General features: G+C 50.5%; 1 protein-coding gene across 1 annotated transcript in view; it reads right to left on the bottom strand.

Annotated features, from left to right (window-relative positions):
- Window positions 1-439: 439 nt before the first annotated feature.
- The window catches only part of Epas1 (endothelial PAS domain protein 1), an 83536-nt gene continuing 65711 nt past the window's right edge, over window positions 440-18264 (bottom strand). The window contains exons 7-16 of the mRNA XM_047522981.1: window positions 16825-16931; window positions 10889-11036; window positions 10016-10230; window positions 8834-9024; window positions 8202-8312; window positions 6361-6836; window positions 5555-5681; window positions 5265-5379; window positions 4853-5026; window positions 440-2733 (exon numbers count right to left, since the gene is read on the bottom strand). Of these exons, the coding sequence (XP_047378937.1) occupies window positions 2582-2733; window positions 4853-5026; window positions 5265-5379; window positions 5555-5681; window positions 6361-6836; window positions 8202-8312; window positions 8834-9024; window positions 10016-10230; window positions 10889-11036; window positions 16825-16931 (1816 nt within the window). The 3' untranslated portion in view covers window positions 440-2581. The remainder of the gene's footprint in view (window positions 2734-4852; window positions 5027-5264; window positions 5380-5554; window positions 5682-6360; window positions 6837-8201; window positions 8313-8833; window positions 9025-10015; window positions 10231-10888; window positions 11037-16824; window positions 16932-18264) is intronic.

Genomic DNA, 18264 nt, shown 5'->3' on the forward strand with positions numbered 1-18264 from the left:
AGGCCCTGCTTGAGCCTGGCCATCTCCAAAGTCAAGTCCTTCCTGACCTCTAGATGCCATGGTGCCCTTCTCTTTGGGAACCTCCAAAGGACAGCATGAACACACCAAGACCAGAATGACTCTCAAGCTGCCTTATGTAGTTTTTTGAAGGTAGAGACTATGACTTGGGTTCCCACAGGATATCAAAAAAAGGGACTCTGCGGTAGATAGAAAAATACCTGCAGAAATTCGGAAGAGAGAGTATGGCTTCTCAGGTTTAGGCATTGCCAATGTTGGTAATACTCTTTCCTTCCTTCACCAGTCTTCCTGTCAGCTGGCCTCCGTGGTCTCGTCCTGCTCAGTGCCATCAGTCATTCTCTGTAAACTATTTAATAAGTACTTCATTTTCATGGGTGCAGCCCATGACAAATCCACAGGAAATAAGAGCCAGTAGCAGCGATAGGATCAGAATACTTTAATAAGATATCAGTGTCAAAATACATTTCCTTATAAAGTTAAGCTCCCATACAGTTATAATGTTGTCAGTAGGAATTCAAATATAATAATGTTCATGAAAATTGTTATGTTGACAAGTAAGGTTAATATGAAGCTTGGAATATTTTTCAGAGTGTTTTAGTAAACTGCAAGGGTAAAATGCCCTTAATGCTGAGGCAACATACACAGGAAATCAAACACCAGCATTTACATGTCAGTAACCCTTCAAGTTCTGCCGCCGTGTGTCAGATGACACTGTGCCGCTCAAGTGTGATTTAGGCAACACAGCGAGCGGGTGATTTTTCTCATATAACTTAGATTTCTTTTGAAAGCTAACATTTGATTTTGGCAATAAGTCCCTCTGGGCTTACCAAATTCTTGGCCGGATGTACTCAGTGTTCTGTGTGTTTAGAAACTTTTTATTGTACCCATGACAGAAAAGTTCCATGTTGATTGGTATTTAAAAACCAAAAGGTGTCGTTCCTCTTCCCCAGTGAGTTACAAAGTGCTCTGGGAACACTATTTTCAGTGCTTCCTACCTGTATATGTCACTGCATGTGACAGAGGCCTCAGCAAGAGCCTGAGGCTAGGGGCCACCCCTGGAGGTCCCCCCCCCTCCCCGCTGCTCACCAGCAGGGGGCACTGCACCTTTGCCTTGCAAGGCTGCCTGCAGGCTGAGCGAGGGGCGCAAGGCTGGGGCTGGTGAGGACCAGCTGCCCTCCACCCACCCCCAACCCTGTTTGGCACCCTCTCCCAGTCCAGCTCCAAGGTCATGAGCTAGGAGGATGTGGACTGGTTCACTAAAGAATTTTTGAATCTTCACTTGTTTCCATGAATTTCATTGAAACCATTTCATGGTAGTTCTGGAAATACTCTAATGTGCCGTGTGAGAGACCGTTAGAGTCACATAGCTCAGTGCACTTGAAGGGCTAGCAACATAACTTCAAGAAAAGTTAAAGCACTTCCTCTCCCTTAGCATTCTCCCCGCCCCCGCCCCTGACGTGCCCTCAGACCCTCTGGCAGCAATAATAATACATACATACATACATAATACACAGAGAACATGAGGAGAAGACAGCTCGCATGCTCCCACTTAACGATTCCATGTCTTGGATGGTTTGTCACACCTATGGCAGATCACAAAAGCAAAAAGCCAAGAAAGACATCTCTAGCAGTGTTAGTACAGGCCCGTGGGAGTACTGTACAATTCTGCAGGGACAGCATCGCCGAGAAAAGTAACGTTAACAGCTTTAAAAACAGATCTTAAAGTGATTTTGTGAGCAGGATTCTATTTCCGTTTCTAAGTTTTTAGATATTACAAAGTACCCATATATACGATAAACACTTAACCCAGATATAAATTTTCCTTTAAAAAACTCAGTTATGCTTTTGAATAATAATAAAAAAAATCCACCAGATTGGGGATGGGGGGAAACACCAAACCGTTTAGGAGAAGCCACACTGTGCAACTTCCACAGGCAACCACAGACGTTGGCATTCGCCCTTCGCGTTGCTCTTTGTTTCCCCATGTAAGTCATATCAAAATTAGAGCAAAGAGTCGACTTCAAAAAAAAAAAAAAAAAACTGAAATTTACAATATGGTGATTAATTTTAAAAAAAGAAAAGAAGGGCTTTGAGAGGGAGAAGCCACAAAACAAGCTTGGAAAGCAAAATCCTTTTTCTCTTTGGCAACAACAACAACAATAACAACAACAACAACAACAAATCTTTTGAGTTAAATGAGGCCAAAGCTTTCCCTACAGGACAGCAGACTTGTTAGTACGGACACTGTGTGTGACAGAGAAACCTCTGGGTAATATAAATTAGAAGCAATTGAAGGCAGGGAGGAAAAAAATCTTATAAAATTTAAGAACATTTTAATTGACAGCAAAACGTAGCAAGTAAAACAACTGCGTATTTTAAAAATAAGGGTAATAAAGTGAGCATCTCAGAAAAAGGCCACTGCTTGGTGACCTGGGCAAACTGACCAGGTAAGTACATCTTGTAAAAAGTGTGCTGGTGTTAGAAATACCTAGTTGCAAACACAGACGCAGGGTGAAGCTGGTGGGACGGCATCGGCAGTGGTGTGCCTGGGAGAAGCCCTGGCTCAGGTGGCCTGGTCCAGGGCTCTGAGGAGGTCCCCTCCTTGCAGGAGTGTGGAGCTTCCTGGCACGGGAACGTTCACCTCACAGTCATATCTGGTCAGTTCGGGCAGAAGGTAGGGCTCAAATGAGGGCCCAAGCAGTCGGCTTGCCATGCCTGAAAGAAGGTTTGGTATCATATTTTAAAGACCTAAATCAAACACTGGCAAAGCATCCATTCCATGAGAACCTAGCAGGGAGGGGAAGGGCGCGTGCGGAAGGAAAGGGGTGTCTCCGGTGTCCAGGCTGGGGGAGGGGTGGGATGGGGCAGCCCTGACTTCACTGTGCTCCTGCAGTGTTCCTTCCCGGGACCTACTCCCTGCTCCCAGGGCGACCCAGCAGAGAATGCATCTGCGTCCAGACTCGTCTCAGAGGTGCCGAGATCCAACAAAAAGAGGGAAGCAGACAGTACAGAGGCAGGGCTCAGGGAGGAGGAGGGTGTGTGGAAGGGGCCCTCAAGGGGGAAGAGCCCCGAGGGTTACCAGGCTCTGGCAGCAGGGAGAAAGGGATTCAGTCAGAGCCACTCACACCTGTGCCACGTGCACACCTGCACCCCACAGGTGTGTGCATGAGTCCTTCTCCAAGATCCAAGGGCACAAAGACCCCATTCCTTCTTATCCCTGGGTCACTCTCCAGATGGTTAGGAGGACAAAGAGGACACAGTCACAGGCCACCCCGGGAAGGGAAGGCTTGGTCGGGCACTGTGGCAGGCAGCCCCGCAGCTCTTCACGGTGAGCTGCTTCCCTTTCCCTCTCTGTACAGCCTCGTCCCCTGTGGCCTCTCCCTCCTGGTCCTGCTGAGTCAGAGCCCTCTGGGGCCCATGCCTGCCTCCCCACGGGTCTGTGCTCCTGAGCGGACACTGGGACGGTGCCAACAGATATCTACCCACCGTCCCTGGCTAATCTCCCCTCTTCTTTTATTAGTGTTCAGAAATGATCTGAGTTGAAAAGATGATTTCCCCTTGATTTCAACATTCAACGACACTTGTGGGTTCATATAGGAAGAATAATGCTGGTGTCACCAAGTGGACACAGAAGTATACCAGTCATCCAACTTGATGCGTGACAGATCTCTTACTGAAACCCCCTGGCCTGTCTGCCAATCAGCTGATAAACAGCAGAGCAGGCATTCAAGCCCAGGGTTGTCTGGGGTTCTATGGTCTGGGGCTCTGAGCATAAAACTGTAATTTTTCCCAATAATACTGCTGAGAACAAGGGTCTGGTATGTTTTCCTAAAACCACATGCCAAATAGAAAACTTCTGGTTAAGACACAGTTTCCCATCTACGTTTTAGTGATTGTAACTGAACCTTCTAGAAGACTGTCCATTGGCGACCTCTCCCAGAGCTCTAGGCCATCGTCCAGCAGTCTGTTTTCAGCTCCTGCCTGACCTCAGAAGGATGCTCCTGTGTGCTAATGGGGCTTTAGGCAATACAGCAGCAGGAAGAACTCAGTAAAAGACACAGGCTCTGGGACCCTTAGGGTTGGCAAGAGCCTTGGAGGTGGCCTGATCACTGCAGGGTCCCTTCTAAATCTCTGTGGGCAGATGGTCTTCCAGCCCATGCAGCAATACTGCAGCCTCTCCAGGTGGCCACCTTTCCCAGCAGCAAGGCCAAGATCTCCTCCTTGTGCTGTCCATCTCCTGTCTCTGTGTACCCCAATTCCAGGCACTCTCAACTTTCTCTTCTTTAATAGCCCCTCATGCACCACAGCTTCTGGCCCTCGCTGCCCTGGCCATTCACCTTCTGAACACACACCTTGTCAGTCTTCCACCTTCAGACTAGCCCCTGAGGGTCTGGATTCTTCCCTCCGGCTTCTCCACCCTGAGTCTATGTTAGGTGTTTTGATGGGTTTTATCCATTTTGGACCCTCCTGCTGGGGTCCTGGCTGGCCAGAGGAACTGTCTAGGAAACTGTTCAGGGAACGCTAAATCAGGATAGGGAGCCCTGGGAAGGGGCTCTTTGGGCAAGTCATTACCAAGCACTTCTCTGTGCCTGGCACCGTGCAGGTCCTGAAAGAAAGGAGAGGTGCTCTTGGCCCTGGGAAACCCAGCACTACAATGTGCTGAGGAATACCATAAATGGTACCCAGCAGGGCACCAGGGGACATCAGGGTCTCTGTGAAGGTTTTCCAAATACTAAATTACTACACGAAGGCATCTGTTTCTCATCTCCCGACCCAGTCAGACCCCCCATGTGTGACAGACCCTGGGATGTGGCACCAGCTTCTGAGGACGCACCTGACACCTTGGGAGTTGATGGTAGGCTGTAGTCCTGGTACTGAGAGGCACAGCACTGCAGGGGAAACCCACTCTTGGTGTTCTCCCTGGGGCTCATTGCAGATGGCGGCTGCGGTGGCGGCAGGTGTCTCAGGGGCTGGCCCAGGCCCCTCATGGGGTTTTGGGTGAACTCATCTGAAAGACCAAGGCCAGAGAATGAAGGTGGTACCATCTGAGGGAGGGGAGAGGCTGTGAAGTCCCCAGCTCCCTTTTCCTTCCCAGAGGCCAGCCCGAGACTGCAGACCGCAGAGATGTCTGACAGCATCAACAGCAGCCCCTTCTAGCCAGGCACAGGGAGCAAGTAAGTGCAGGAGCCAGGATGGACCCTGAGTTCCCAGCCCTCCACCCAAACCTGTGGCCCAGGCCTGCTCACCAGTGGGGCCACTTGAACTCAGGGGTTTGTCAGGCATCAAGGGGCAGTTCCCACCCCTGAGGTTCTTCATGCGTTTCCACATCAAATGGGAATTGCTGCCGCCTGGAGGATCCCCCTGCGTGTGGGAAGGGCAGATATAGGGAGAGAGATGGAGGTGCCCCCGCCCGGCTCCCCAGGACCTGGACAGGCACTTGGAGGTGCTCACGGCAGGCTCAGAGTTGCCCACCAGCCTGGCTTGAGGACTGGGGGTGGGAGGGTGCTCACAGAGCTGCCAGTCAGAGAGAGCTCACCCCGCTCGTGTCCTGGAAGGCTTGCTCCTCACACTCCAGCTGTCGCTTCAGCTTGAGCTTGTTGGAGAGGGCTATCATGGCGGGGCTCATCACGTCTGGGCCACGAGGCCCGAAGCCCTTTGCAGACCTGCCAAGCCCAAGAGAGTGGGCCGTGAGGGAGTCTAGAGCCATGCTGCCCGGTGCCTTCACCTGGACTCAACTCTTTCATGACTGGGGTGACTTGCAGACCCAGAGGGCAGGGTGGCAGAGTGGGCTGTGCAGCTGGAGGTTAAGCTATGACTCAACCTCAGTTTCCCCTACCTGGCCAGATGCTGAATGGTTCAAGTCACATCCCTATCCACCTGTGCTGCCCTTGCACGTGGCTGCCCTACTAGGTGACATCAGTCCCTAGGGGGATCTCTTTTGTTCCCGACTCTCCCCTGCCTGAACTGCTCTGCTCCCTCTTGCTTCCCACTGAAGATCAGCTGGGATGCTCTGTGAAAGGCACGTACCCCATGGAAGCACAGTCACATGCCAACCACTGCAACTTAGCAAGCTTCCAGCTGGTTGAAATGGGGCTTACTGGAGACACTAGAAGATGCTAGAGAAGGCAATGCCAAGGTTTGTGCACGGCCTGTAGAGGCCACCCCACTGGGCACCCTGGGCCGCAGGAAACCTCTCAGAGTTCAGAGAAGGTCTAAAGGGATCTGATGCCTGTGAGGTGGGAGATCTCTGGGGCCCCAGCAATCGCACTGGCGGGTGCCTATCTGTCCCCTCCCTGCCCAGCCTAACCCCCGCAGATGCAGTCAAGGGTCTCTGCCACTGACCTCATCTTGAACAAGGAGACTTGGGGCGAGGCGATGGGGGGCCCCAACGGTGATGCCCCCAAGGACTCAGTGTGCCACTTTGTGGGCCCAAAATGTAATGGTGGATCTGGGGGCCACTGTGTGTTGGATCTGCCCCCCATGGAAGAGAGAGGGGTGCTAGCCTGGCCACAGCACGGTGGCAGGGACCCCTTGCTCCCAGCATCAAAGAAGATGGAGGACATGGGCCGGTGCTCGGGCTCTGTCTTCTTGTTCTCCAGTTGCTGCTGGTACTTGTCCAGGAGGAAGGGGCTGTGAGAGGCCACAGGGGCTAGTGGCTGGAAGATGCTGGTCATGGTACTGAAGCAGTGCTGTGGGGTGGGCTGTGGGCTCTCTGGCAAGCACGGTTCCTCGGGGCAGATGGGGCTTAGCTGGAAGTCCTCCCCATCCATAGGGATATAGGGCGCCAGAGTCTCCAGGTCCAGCTCATTAAAGTCCGTCTGGGGAGAGACAGAGGGTAGTGAGCCTGCATGGTTGGTGTGTCCAGCCCCTTGTCCCTCCCAGTCCCCTTCCAGAGCCACTCATCTAAGCAGGACTTCGTCATGCTACTCCCCTGCTCAGATGCCTCCAGTGGCTCCCAGTGGAAAATACTCAGACATGGCCATTTCAAGGTCTCTTGTCATGGGTTATTAGCCTTTGTGTGCTGTCCCTTCACCTTGTTCTGCAAGTGTCCCAGTTCTACTTACCACTGGTCTCACCTCCACACCCATGTCTCCATTCCACCCATCACAACCTGCCTGCCTTCCCAGTTGGACAAACCCCACCTCTGTCACAAAGCCGTCCCTACCTACTTCAGCTGAGTGATCGCCCCCTTCCCTCTACCCCTGCTACACTCAGGCCTGTGGTTCACAATGTGGCTCCTGGGAACAAAGGACAGCTTGTCCTCACCTCCCTCATATGACTGACACAAGCCTAGGCCTGCAGTATAGGCGCCCAGGGTACGTCTGTGGACGCCTGCAGCACATACGGCCAGGCTCCCGCGGCAGGTACGTGGAGGCCACACTTAGGTTCCCAGTGTCAGGAAGGGACCCACAGGCAATATCATGCACAGTTGCAGAAAGCAGTTCCTTTAGGGACTGACCCCCCTCCCTGGGGGATACAGCTTAGCAATGATCACAATTATAGGAAATAACACAAGCAGGTAGTTAAATTATTTTGTGGAACAGTTAGAACTTGGGTAGGATAAAAAGTGGGTATCTGGATGAGTAACTCGGACAAATGGGGGAGGAATGATTTTCCCTGGGGTTTTGTTAAACACACAGCTGTCCACCCACCTTATCCTTTTATGTTGTTTGTGCAAGAACATGAGGCCTTTTGAAATAAATGTGTCCCCGAGAAGTCATATATAAATGGAAGTTTGTCAATCAGATGTCATTTGAAAATGCATTTCAAATAAAATGATAGTTTTAAAAATTCTATGATGAACATATTTGTGAAGGAGTAATTGTCCCCAGTGACTAGAAATGTTTTGTGACTCTGGGTATGATTTTTAAGAGGATGGCTTCCTTAAAGAAAGGTTCAGTGTTGTAGTTTTGGTTTGCACGTGCAAAAAGAAAGTTATCCAAGTAAGTAGAAGGTAAGTAAGTCGAGAGTTAAACATGGAAGCTCTGGATTTAATACAGGTAAAGCAGAGGGCAGGAGTGGGAAACGGGGTGAACCTAAGCTCTCTGTCCCTGTACCTTCAACTGGTTTTATGGACCTCAGTCAAGAGTCCCCAGTGGTCTTTGCAACAAAAGGGTGGACAGGCATCCCACTCACCAGAGAGCAGGCATGCACACCACCGGGTGGGCTGCATGGTGACCTACCTGGGTACTGCACTGGTCCTTTGCCTCTGTGTCCATGGCAAAGAGCTTCTCAATCATTTCAATCTTCAGGTCATCCCCCAGAGATGTGTAATAGTCGCCAGGGCTGCTGGGCTGGGGACCAGGAAGGAGGGGGACTGAGTCAAGAATATGGCACTAGTCTTCCCAGAAATCCCATGTGGAAGGGGAAAAGCATTCCTGGATCCATTCAACTCTATTCTATATTTGTACTGGGGCTATTGATGAGCTGCGTGAATCAGATCCAGTCATCAACCTCACCGAAGACCAGTGTCCTCATCATAAGATAAGGCTCCTATCACTTTATAGAGTCTTGAGGAGCAAACAGGATAAAGGCTGTGGCCGGCGGGGTTCTGCCACTGCAGCCCTATGCCCCACCCAGGGACAGGCTAGGTGCTCGAAGCTCTTCAAGGAATTACCGCTTGGATGGGGGTGGGGAATGGACCCTACAAGTCAGGCCACAGCTCTAATCCTCGGCAGACGAATGGCCAAGTTTTGGGCTCTGTGATACCCGGAGAAGGAGAAGGGCCGTATTTCTGTCTGGACTGTCCCTTCAGCCATTGGAAGAGAGAGGAGCCTTCCTCTCCCTCTTCTCGCCTGGGGGTGGGGAAGCTCACCGTGGAGCAGCTGCTGCTACTGCTGGTGGCGCTGGGGGTGCTGCTGCCCAGGGCAGCCACCTGGGGCACCGTGAAGGCAGGCAGACTTCCAGCTTCATTCTGGGTACCCCGGCTCCTCAGCTCTGCAGCCCACGGCTGGCCTGGGGGCAGGACGGCCTTTCCAAAGGAGGACTCCTCAGGGTTCTGGTTCCCTGTGGAGACAAGGCCTGCTCAGCTGAACTTCTCTACCACAGGTACCCCAGGTAGAGGAAGCCTGGAAGGTGCACCAAAGGGCCTGAAAGGGTCTTGAAAACCTGCCTGGGGCTGGGCCCTCAGCACCCCAGAGCTCAGGTGGGTCCCGGCCTCTGACTAGGGCTATGATTCCCTTTAAGGAAGCAGTCTCCTGGAGCATTTAATTTTCACACTAAACTTATTAGGAGCTACTTTTCCTGAAAAGCAATCCACAATGTAGAGGAGGAAGTTCTAGCAGGAGACTTGGGCCATTTGCCTCAGTATGAGCAGGAAACACAGGCTACAAGATGTCTGGTGCAAGGACCCGTTGCCCTTTGTGAATCTTTGAAGTTGTGGTTCTCATGTGGCCTCTCAAGAACACATCCAAGTGAGAAAAGGTGAGGACAGGGGTAGTGATTCTTCCAGCAGCCATGGGAAGGCCAGGGGAGGGTGGAACCTGGAGAGGAGGGCCTCCCAGGTCCTTTTCAAGGATGTCTCCAGGTTGGGAGCAGGGAAGGATTAGGAGCCGCGGGGAACCATGTGACTTGTGAACCAGGCAAACATTGTAATGAAGTCTGGCATTTGAGGGCTTAATCCAAGGCCTGAACTGTTCCCTGCTGGAATTTTCCCTCCCATAGCCCCGATTTAACCCTCCCTCTAAACCAGCAGGTGACCTTCGAGATCTAGGAGGGGATCTACCTTTTCAACTGCCCACCTCACTCAGATTGTCCCCATCTGTGGTGAAGCAGCTCCTCTCGTGACCCCACCTCCCTCAGTACTTCATGAGGGCAGATTTAGGGTGGTCTTAGTAGCAAGGGCACGTGTGCTTCCTTCATGTCCTGCAGAACCTGGCCACTGACAGATGATTAGCAGCTGTGGCTTAGGAAAAGCTATAGCTGGGAAGGCCTGTTTTGTTAAGAACCATCCCCAGTCCCAAGAGGGATGGGCTCAGCTCAGCTGAAAAGCACCCACCGAAATCCAGAGAGATGATGGTGTCTCCCGGGGTGGGGGCCAGCTGCGCCAGCTCTTCGGGCTCCTCCTTCAGCTTGGTGAACAGGAAGTTACTCTTCTCAGACACAGCCACCTTGGCACTATTGTCAAAGATGCCGTTCATGGCCATCAGGTGAGGCTTGAACAGGGATTCAGTCTGGTCCATGGAGAAAACCACGTCGTTCTTCTCAATCTCACTAATGGGACAAGAGAGCCGTTCAGACCTTCTGCATTGTCTAGCGATAGCCTCTGGCTCCCCCAGACACACAGGCGCTCTGACTGCTGTACCTCTCAGACTAGAAGACGGGCAGGGACACTGTTTTGACATTTTGTAAACAGTCACACAGCGGAAGCCCGTGAGCCATGGGGGCAGCGAGGGCAGGGGCACCCGCCGCACGGGCTCCTGTTGGGATGCCGCCTGAGCCGTGTTGGGCTGGGGTGGGGTGCACGTGAGGTTGGCTGCTTCTGCTGGGTTGGTTTCACCCTCACAACGATGTCCTCTGGGTATCCTTCCCACGTTCCGTAAAGGGAAGTTGCTAGATCTGCTTTTCCCAGAAAGAGTGAACGATTCTCTTGCCCATTTCCCCATTCAGAGAATATTTAAGTGGATACTGTGTGCTTTCTGCCTCCCTCCCTACCACAGTGTAATGACGGATAAGTGGGAAGGGGCAGAAAAAATCCGAAGATCCCACCGTTCCTCAGATCTCCGCGGGAAGTCCTCTCAGACACAAGGATTACCAGTGTAGACGCTCCCAGGCGGTGCCCAGGGTTCTGAGAGGCTGGGTGTGCCTGTGCCTGTGGCTCTCAGGCACTTGGGCACGCCAGGTCCCAAAGCCCACCAGCCCTCACACTCACCTCAGGACGTAGTTGACACACATGATGCACTGGGGCTGCAGGTTGCGAGGGTTGTAGATGACCGTCCCCTGCGTCTCTAGCCACACGTAGCCCCCGTGCTTCGCGAGCATTCGGTACTGGCCACTCACCACCTGTCCCTTGGTGCACACTAGGGGAGGAGACAGGGAGTCCAGGTGAGAGAGACAGGAGAATGGTGCGTGCCACAGGCTCAGGAGACTCCATGAGAAGGGCAGGTGTGCAGGGTGACAGGTAGAACTGGGTCCAGGACAGTGGGGACCAGGGAGAGGGAGCCAGGAGGGAGCTCAGAGATCATCTCAGCCAACTCTTCATTTTAAATGTAAGAAAAGGAGGTTCAGAGAGGTCACGTGACTCCCGCAGCTGTGCCGCCAGGGGGGACCCACTCACTCTGAAGCTTTGCAGTATCCCGTCCCCAAGCCTTGCGAGTGAGGCTCTGGACCAGCTCAGCTGTGAGCTGAGCCCAGAGCAGCACCTGGCCTGCTTTCCTCATGGGGTTCAGTGAGAGGAAGCCCCTGCCCTGTCACTCCCTCCAGGCAGTGGGGGGCTTGCACACAGCGTGGAGGACCCCGACCTCAGAGCCACCCTGGGCAGCAGGTCAGTCACCAATGCCCTGCTTGTGGATACAAACAGCTTGGTTCCTTTGCTTTCATGGCCAACCTCCACCTTTAGGGCCACAGAAGGTTTGAGGTAAACCACTCCACTCTCCAGCTGGGGTCAAGCAAAGGCCAGGACCCCCGCAGCCTCCTCACAGCTTCCTCAGGAGCCGTGGCAAGTCCTTGCACTCCTCCTCCCCGCTGCCCAGTGGGCTGCCAGCTGCTTATATGGCTTCTCTCCTCTTCCAGGTCCTTCTGTTCATTTTAGGTGTGTGTGTGTGTGTGTGTGTGTGTGTGTGTGTGTGTTTAACTGTCTAAAAAGTATCGAGGAGAGGGGTCCTATATTCATTGTCTAAAAGCACTGGGGAAGGGGTGTCCCATCCCAGGCTGGGCTTGGCTCACCATGCTCCATCTGCTCCCAATGAAAAGGAATTGATAAGTCCCTTTATACTAATGACTACTATTATTAGAATTTCTGGTAGTTTTCTGAATTGTCTACCTGCTTTCATTCCTTAGGAATCCATTCTTTAGAATTCCCAGCTCTGAAGCACCCAAGTCACAGAGAACTGGAAAGAGGCATGATGGATGGGCCGGGCAATCTTACCGGCATGGGGACTTTGAGAAAGGGATAGTCCTTGGTTTGGTTTCCTCCTCTGCATAAGGTATTGATAATAGTAGTCATGATGATAAGAATTATCATTATTAGCTATCTGGTATACCACTGTTCAAACTAAGGATCAGAGGCATTTGCCTGGCTTATCAGCTACACAGATGTTGTTTGGGAGAAGTCACCTCTTTCCCAAAGCTACTAATATGTATAGTGCTCAGGGCCCGTCGCAGTTATGCTACACTTCTGTAGACAATGTCACAGGGATCCCCTGGGAGAATATTCAGGATCTCTGTAGACAAGAGTCTCCCCATTTCTCCTGGCGGGTTCCTGGGCCCCTCCCCATTCACCAGCCACACGAGGTGGAGGAATGGGGCTTGGTTCACAGTAACGCTAGCTGTCATCCGTTATGCTTGGGGTTGCTTGGCACATTTTACCCGCTTCAAAAATTTAACAAGCACCTGAAAGGTGCAGGAATTAATGTAACTTACATGAGTACGGTGCTTTGCATTGTCCAAAACGGGCTCATGAGATGGATTCCTTTCTGCAAAGCAATTAGCTTAGTGCCTGGCACTTAAGACCCTGAGTGAGGATTAGTGTCATTGTTACCTCACTGAACAAGCAACACCATGAGCTATCTATGATTACTTCTGTTCTACATCTGAAGAAACTGCAGCTCATGCGGATTTGCTTTTGCTGAGAACTACTGAGTAATTTGCTGAAAGGTCCATTCACTGGAAACAGTGCACAGGATTAGTCTAAATTGAAGACTCCTACGCTGAGCTCTGTTTGCTTTTCATTTGTAAAAACAAATGAAAAGGTTTAATTTACCTTCCATAAAAATGCACCCATTTTAAGTATGCAGTGCAATAAGTTTTGATAGTGTACACACCTCTATAACTCTCACCCCAGTGACGGTACAGAACTGCCCCGTTACCTCTGCAAAGCCACACTCCTCCTGACAGCCACTCCCCATTCCCATCCCTGGGCCCAGACAACCACTGATCTTTTGTCACTCTATTGTGTTTTTTTTCTAGATTTTCCATGTGTGAAGTCACACAAGAAGAGTGCATACCCTTTGGTGTTGGGCTTTATCACACTTGCTCAGCCCGTTTTTGAGATTCTTCATGTGGTTCCAGGCATTTTTGGTTCATTCCTTTTCACTGCTGAGTAATATTCCATTTTATGGATGTACCATCTGGATGTTTGTGTTTTCAGTTTGGTATTTTTATAAATAAAGTACCTATGAACATTCGCATATACATTTTTGTATGGATATATATTTCAAGTTCTTGTGGGGGCAACTCTGGGTATAATTTCTGGATCATCTGATAAGCATATGTTTTCATAGCTGCCAAAACATTTTCCAAAATGGTTGTATCATTCTCAGCCAATCTTTTATCAAGGGAGGCAATATATCATCTTTTAACATGAGGAAACTAAGGCTAGAAGGGTTGTGACTTGCTTAACATCGCACAGGACAACAGTGACAGAGTCCAGGCTAGGTAACAGGCCTTGTGGCTTATAGGTCAATGTTCTTTTACTATATTATCTGGAGTCAAAATTGAGTGAGAAGGTGAAGTTCTCTGTTGCCACTGTCCTAAGCCATCAGAAGCGACTTTTGCCTTCTGTGCTCTCCCTGTCTCTGTGCCATTGAGGCTCCCCTGCTGCAATGAAGCGGTTCTTATACAATTTCAAGTGCCTGGAATCAACTTATTTAGATGGCCTTTAATGCAAACCAAGTTCAGGGCTCTTACTCCTTTTGATTGAATAGTACGGCAAGCAGAGGTTGTAACTGCATTTCTAATAATTGCAGACAAGGGCCTGCTCTGTCCCAGAATATAATTAACACCAGCTTTCTTCTCATCTGCTCATTAATGCCAGCCTTGGTGAGGGGCCTGCTACTTGGTAGTGAGATAGGCTTTTTATGGCCTTTAATCTTGTTTTCCTAAGAGCACATAATGTCCTTATACAACAAAGAGAAGTCAACCCCCCATCCCTCCTCTGAGAGTAACGATGTATAAATTATTAATCCATTTGGAAATGATGGCTTTCAATTATCTTCATCTGGTTGAGGACAGACCTTTCCTGGTCATTGCAGTGGTAAGCATTTACAGGCTAAGACACACATCCATGTGTCAATTTGGGACTCCAGGGTAACAGACCTGGCCTAGCTTCAAACCTGAGCCTCCAGTCACTCCACAGCATGATGTGAATCTATAGTGCAACTTTATTGGCAGAAGCCCCAAAACAAATGAGATACACACATACACACCCTCTGCAGAGACTGACTCCTGTCAAAACTGACGCTGACCCAATTTCCAGCTCATGTGGATTTCGCTGAACACTGGGCTCTGAGCTCAGGGCAGTGTTCCTTGGCTCCCGTTGGGGAAGAAGGGAGACTGTGATTCTCTTTGGGCTGGGAATTACCTTTAAGTGTGCCTGATGCTTACAGACACGGAGCCAGTAAAAATGACAGCAAGCAAACAGAAAACCCAGCAGATTTTCCCTAGAGTCAGCAGAAAACTGATATGACAAATTTTTATCCTGACACTTTTTATAGATCAAAGGAGTTTTAATAAGAAAGGGGAAAATCCTTGTATGTGCCTGGTGAGAAGTCATAATTTTTGTTCCCTTTGGCAGTAGGACCCCTCCTGTAAAGTATAGGGACAAAGAATCGCATTTCCATTTTCTGTCTACAAGAATTCCCAGAAACTTCTTACATTTGTCCCCTGCTCTGACTCCCCCCTTGGCTTGGAAGGCTGGGCTTTTCCCCAGCTCTACATCTAAAGGCAGAGAGGCCCAGAAAGCCAGTCCCTAGGGAATCAGGGAGTCCGCTGGCTAGAGCCAGACCCCGAGTCCACAGCCTGCGTGCCTCTGCCAACATGCCCCAGTAGCAGGACTCCCTCGTGGACCAGAAAAGCATGGGGCATCCCTAAGGGAAGGCTGGCGCCACATCCTACACCTGAAAGCAGGGGCAGGTATGACGGGGTCACATCCATGGGCACGGAAGGGCACCTCATCCTCCCTCCCCCATTCCTGGATCCCTGAGTAAGACTGGATCTAGGTGTTCTTCTTTCTTTCCTTTTCTTTCTTTTTCTTTCCCTTTCTCTCTCTTTCTTTCTTTCTCTTCCCTCCCCACCACCACCACCACCAGAAAGCACAGAGTGGGAAATTTCTCTGCGATATCATAATGTCTCTGTTGTACTGTCAGATCAAACCCAAAAGCCACAAGGAAGAAACAGAGGGGCCTGTTAGAAACTCTGGGACAATACAGCCTGGGGTGTCGTCCATCTCTTAGCTGCTCTGACCTTGGGAGGGAGGAAGGGATGGATGTAGGGACAGGGACAAAGAGTCGCATTTCCATTTTCTTCATTGCCATTGAGGTCGCTCAGAATTTTCTCAGACTCACTCTAACCATCTTTCATCCTTCTCAGCGTCTCTGTCCACCATTCTGTACCAGGCACTATGTGAGATACCAAGGTTAAACATACAAGCCAAGGAGCCCATGGTCCTCTTTTTTTCCCCAGAAATAAGATTTCCTAGGGTAGAGATCAAGCCTACCTATTTCTATGGTCCTGGGGGGACCAGTACAGTGTTGTAGGTCCAGAGTCCCTGCTGATGGGCTGTTTGGCTTTGAGGAAATCACCCTCGATCACCTGCACATGGCAAGCTGGAATTGCGAACATGGCCACGTGAACACTCTAGAACTGCCCTGTCTAACACGGTGGTCACCAGCCAAGTTTGGCTATCTAGATTTAGCTGTTCTTTTTGGTCCCTTCTGAGGGGCCGGGGATTCGAACCGCGGCCCTTGAGCATGCTAGGCGAGCGCTTTCCAAAACGAGCTATTTCTTGGGCTCTGGCTATCTAGATTTAAATCATTTAAGATTAAATTTTTAAAAGTTCAGTTCCTCTGTGGCACCAGACATATTTCAAGTGCTGCACAAGCTACATCTACTTGTGGAACATTTCCAAGGCAGAGTTCCATTGGACAGCTCTGTTCTAGAATCCTCGTGTTACGCAGGGTTTTCCCAAGTTACAGAGCCGTTTCCATTCCTCCACGCCGTGTTGTATGGACAGCTTCCTCTAATGTTGTGTTGATCTGGCAAGCGAACTCGTAGAGAACTAGGGCTGCCCGGTCACCTGTCTACAGTGGGTCTCATGCTACCTTCCCCTCTGTCTAGCCCCATCCTTCTCTATCCTTCAAGATCCAACTCAAGTGCCCTTTAATCTTTCCCTAATTCCCCCATCCCTCCTCTTCTATGCACAGATGTTCTTGCATTTGTAGCACAGGCCCAAGCTAATTACATGCTCTCTTGTATTATTCTCTTAAATTTAGATAGCCAAACTTGGTCACAACTACCATGTTAGACAGGGCTGTCCCAGAGGGTGTACAGACTGTTGATTGCGTAAGAATGCTCAATGGTGGTGGCACGTGGGGACAGATTCAGTCCACCCTCCACTTGCCAAGCTGTAGGCCTTGGTATGGGTGTATCTCCTTGAAGGAAGAGCCCTTTTCCTAATTTGCACGAAAGCATTATATAGGCTAGGGGCAGCCTTGATTCTATAATCACCTTGAAGTCATGAGTATTGTCTGCTGCACAAGATGGCAGCTATAGGAAGGAAGTGGCCCAGGGTTCTGTCTGATCAGTTACACCTTGTTCAAGGCCAGATTCTACCCACACAAGGATGCCCCACAGGGCCCTCCTGGAACTTACAGTTCTGGTGACTTTTGGTCATGTTCTCTGAGTCCAGTGCATGGTAGAATTCGTAGGCTGAGCGGCCCAGCAGCTCCTCTGGGTGGTAACCAATCAGTTCTGTGATTCTGAATTAACAAACAAACAAACAGCATGTGAGGAAGAAAGACCACAGGAACTTCACCTAGCATGTGGGCAGGGGCTCAAGAAGTTCAACCCAGAAGATAAAATAAAAGGTCCACATTCAGGTGCACATAACCTGGACTTCCTGGTCACACCAGTTATTCAAGCAACCATGATGTTCAACCTGCAATTGTGGGTCTAGCCAAAACCCCGCTGTTCTGCTCTTCCTGAAGTCATGGTGGAAAGAAAGGAGCCCTCCACCCCCAGAACACATATACCTACTCTCCAAGAACCACTGGAAGGGCTCACACCCCTACTCTATAGGTTTTCAGATAAAGGAATGGAAATTAAGGAGGGCAGACAAATTTGCTTGATGTCAAACAAGTGTCCAGGGACAGAGCAAGAGTGGACGCTGAGGCTCCTGATTACTAGCTCAAGCTCATTCTAGTAGAGGGTGATCCACATGCAAAGTGGAAATTCTGTGGGCCCAAGTCAGGGAAGCTGCAGGGTTTGTCTCTGTGCTAACCACAGAGGAGTGAGGAGCCAGGGAGCCATCTGCACTAAAACCTCAGGCCCTGATGCTTTGCAGGAGCTGCCCGTGGCCTCGGGCAATCTCGGACCTCAGGTCTACCTTCCCTCGCTGCTTCTGCTGGTCTCCCTCTCCCCAAGAAGGGACCGAGGGTAGAAGAAGTTGAGAGGAGGAAACATGAAGCCAGTCATAGAGGGGCACCTCTTTGTTACCCTCCCTGACGAAAGAGGGCTCTGAAGGGTGCAGCTGCCCCAAAGGTCCCTGCCTTCATTCTTAGGGTGTCTGGTCTTGGTGGGAAATGGGCAGGAAAAAGACAAAATGTGGAGAACCATGAAGAATCACTTAGCCCCCTTGGGATCTTTGATCTGTGCTGGAATCACCAGAATGAACAAAGCCCTGCCCAGGAGCCACCAGACTCATCCCTTTCCCATGTCACACGGAAATTGTTTTTCACAATCTTTGTTATCTCACACATTTTCCCCCTCATTCTCTTGTTTACCTGGCCTACCACAAATTAGAAGTCCTGCTAGAGTCTCATCAAGAAGAGCTGCTTGGGACACCTGAGCTCTGGGTATCAGAGGGTGCCTATCCGGCATCCATAAGGGGGTGAAGAGCATGGAGAGGGAGGCAGAAACAGGAAGCAGAGTGGAGTCTTAGTGCAGGTGGGCTCCCCTATCCCCGGCTCCTCCTTACTCCTGGATAGCACGGAGACAAAGACTGCTATTTCCCCACTTGGGCCCATGGAGTTTCCACTTTGCATGTGGATTACCCTCTACCAGAATGACCTTGAGCTACTAATCAGTTTCCTA

The sequence above is a fragment of the Sciurus carolinensis genome, chromosome 13 (assembly GCF_902686445.1).
Source record: "Sciurus carolinensis chromosome 13, mSciCar1.2, whole genome shotgun sequence".
Lineage (NCBI taxonomy): Eukaryota > Metazoa > Chordata > Mammalia > Rodentia > Sciuridae > Sciurus > Sciurus carolinensis.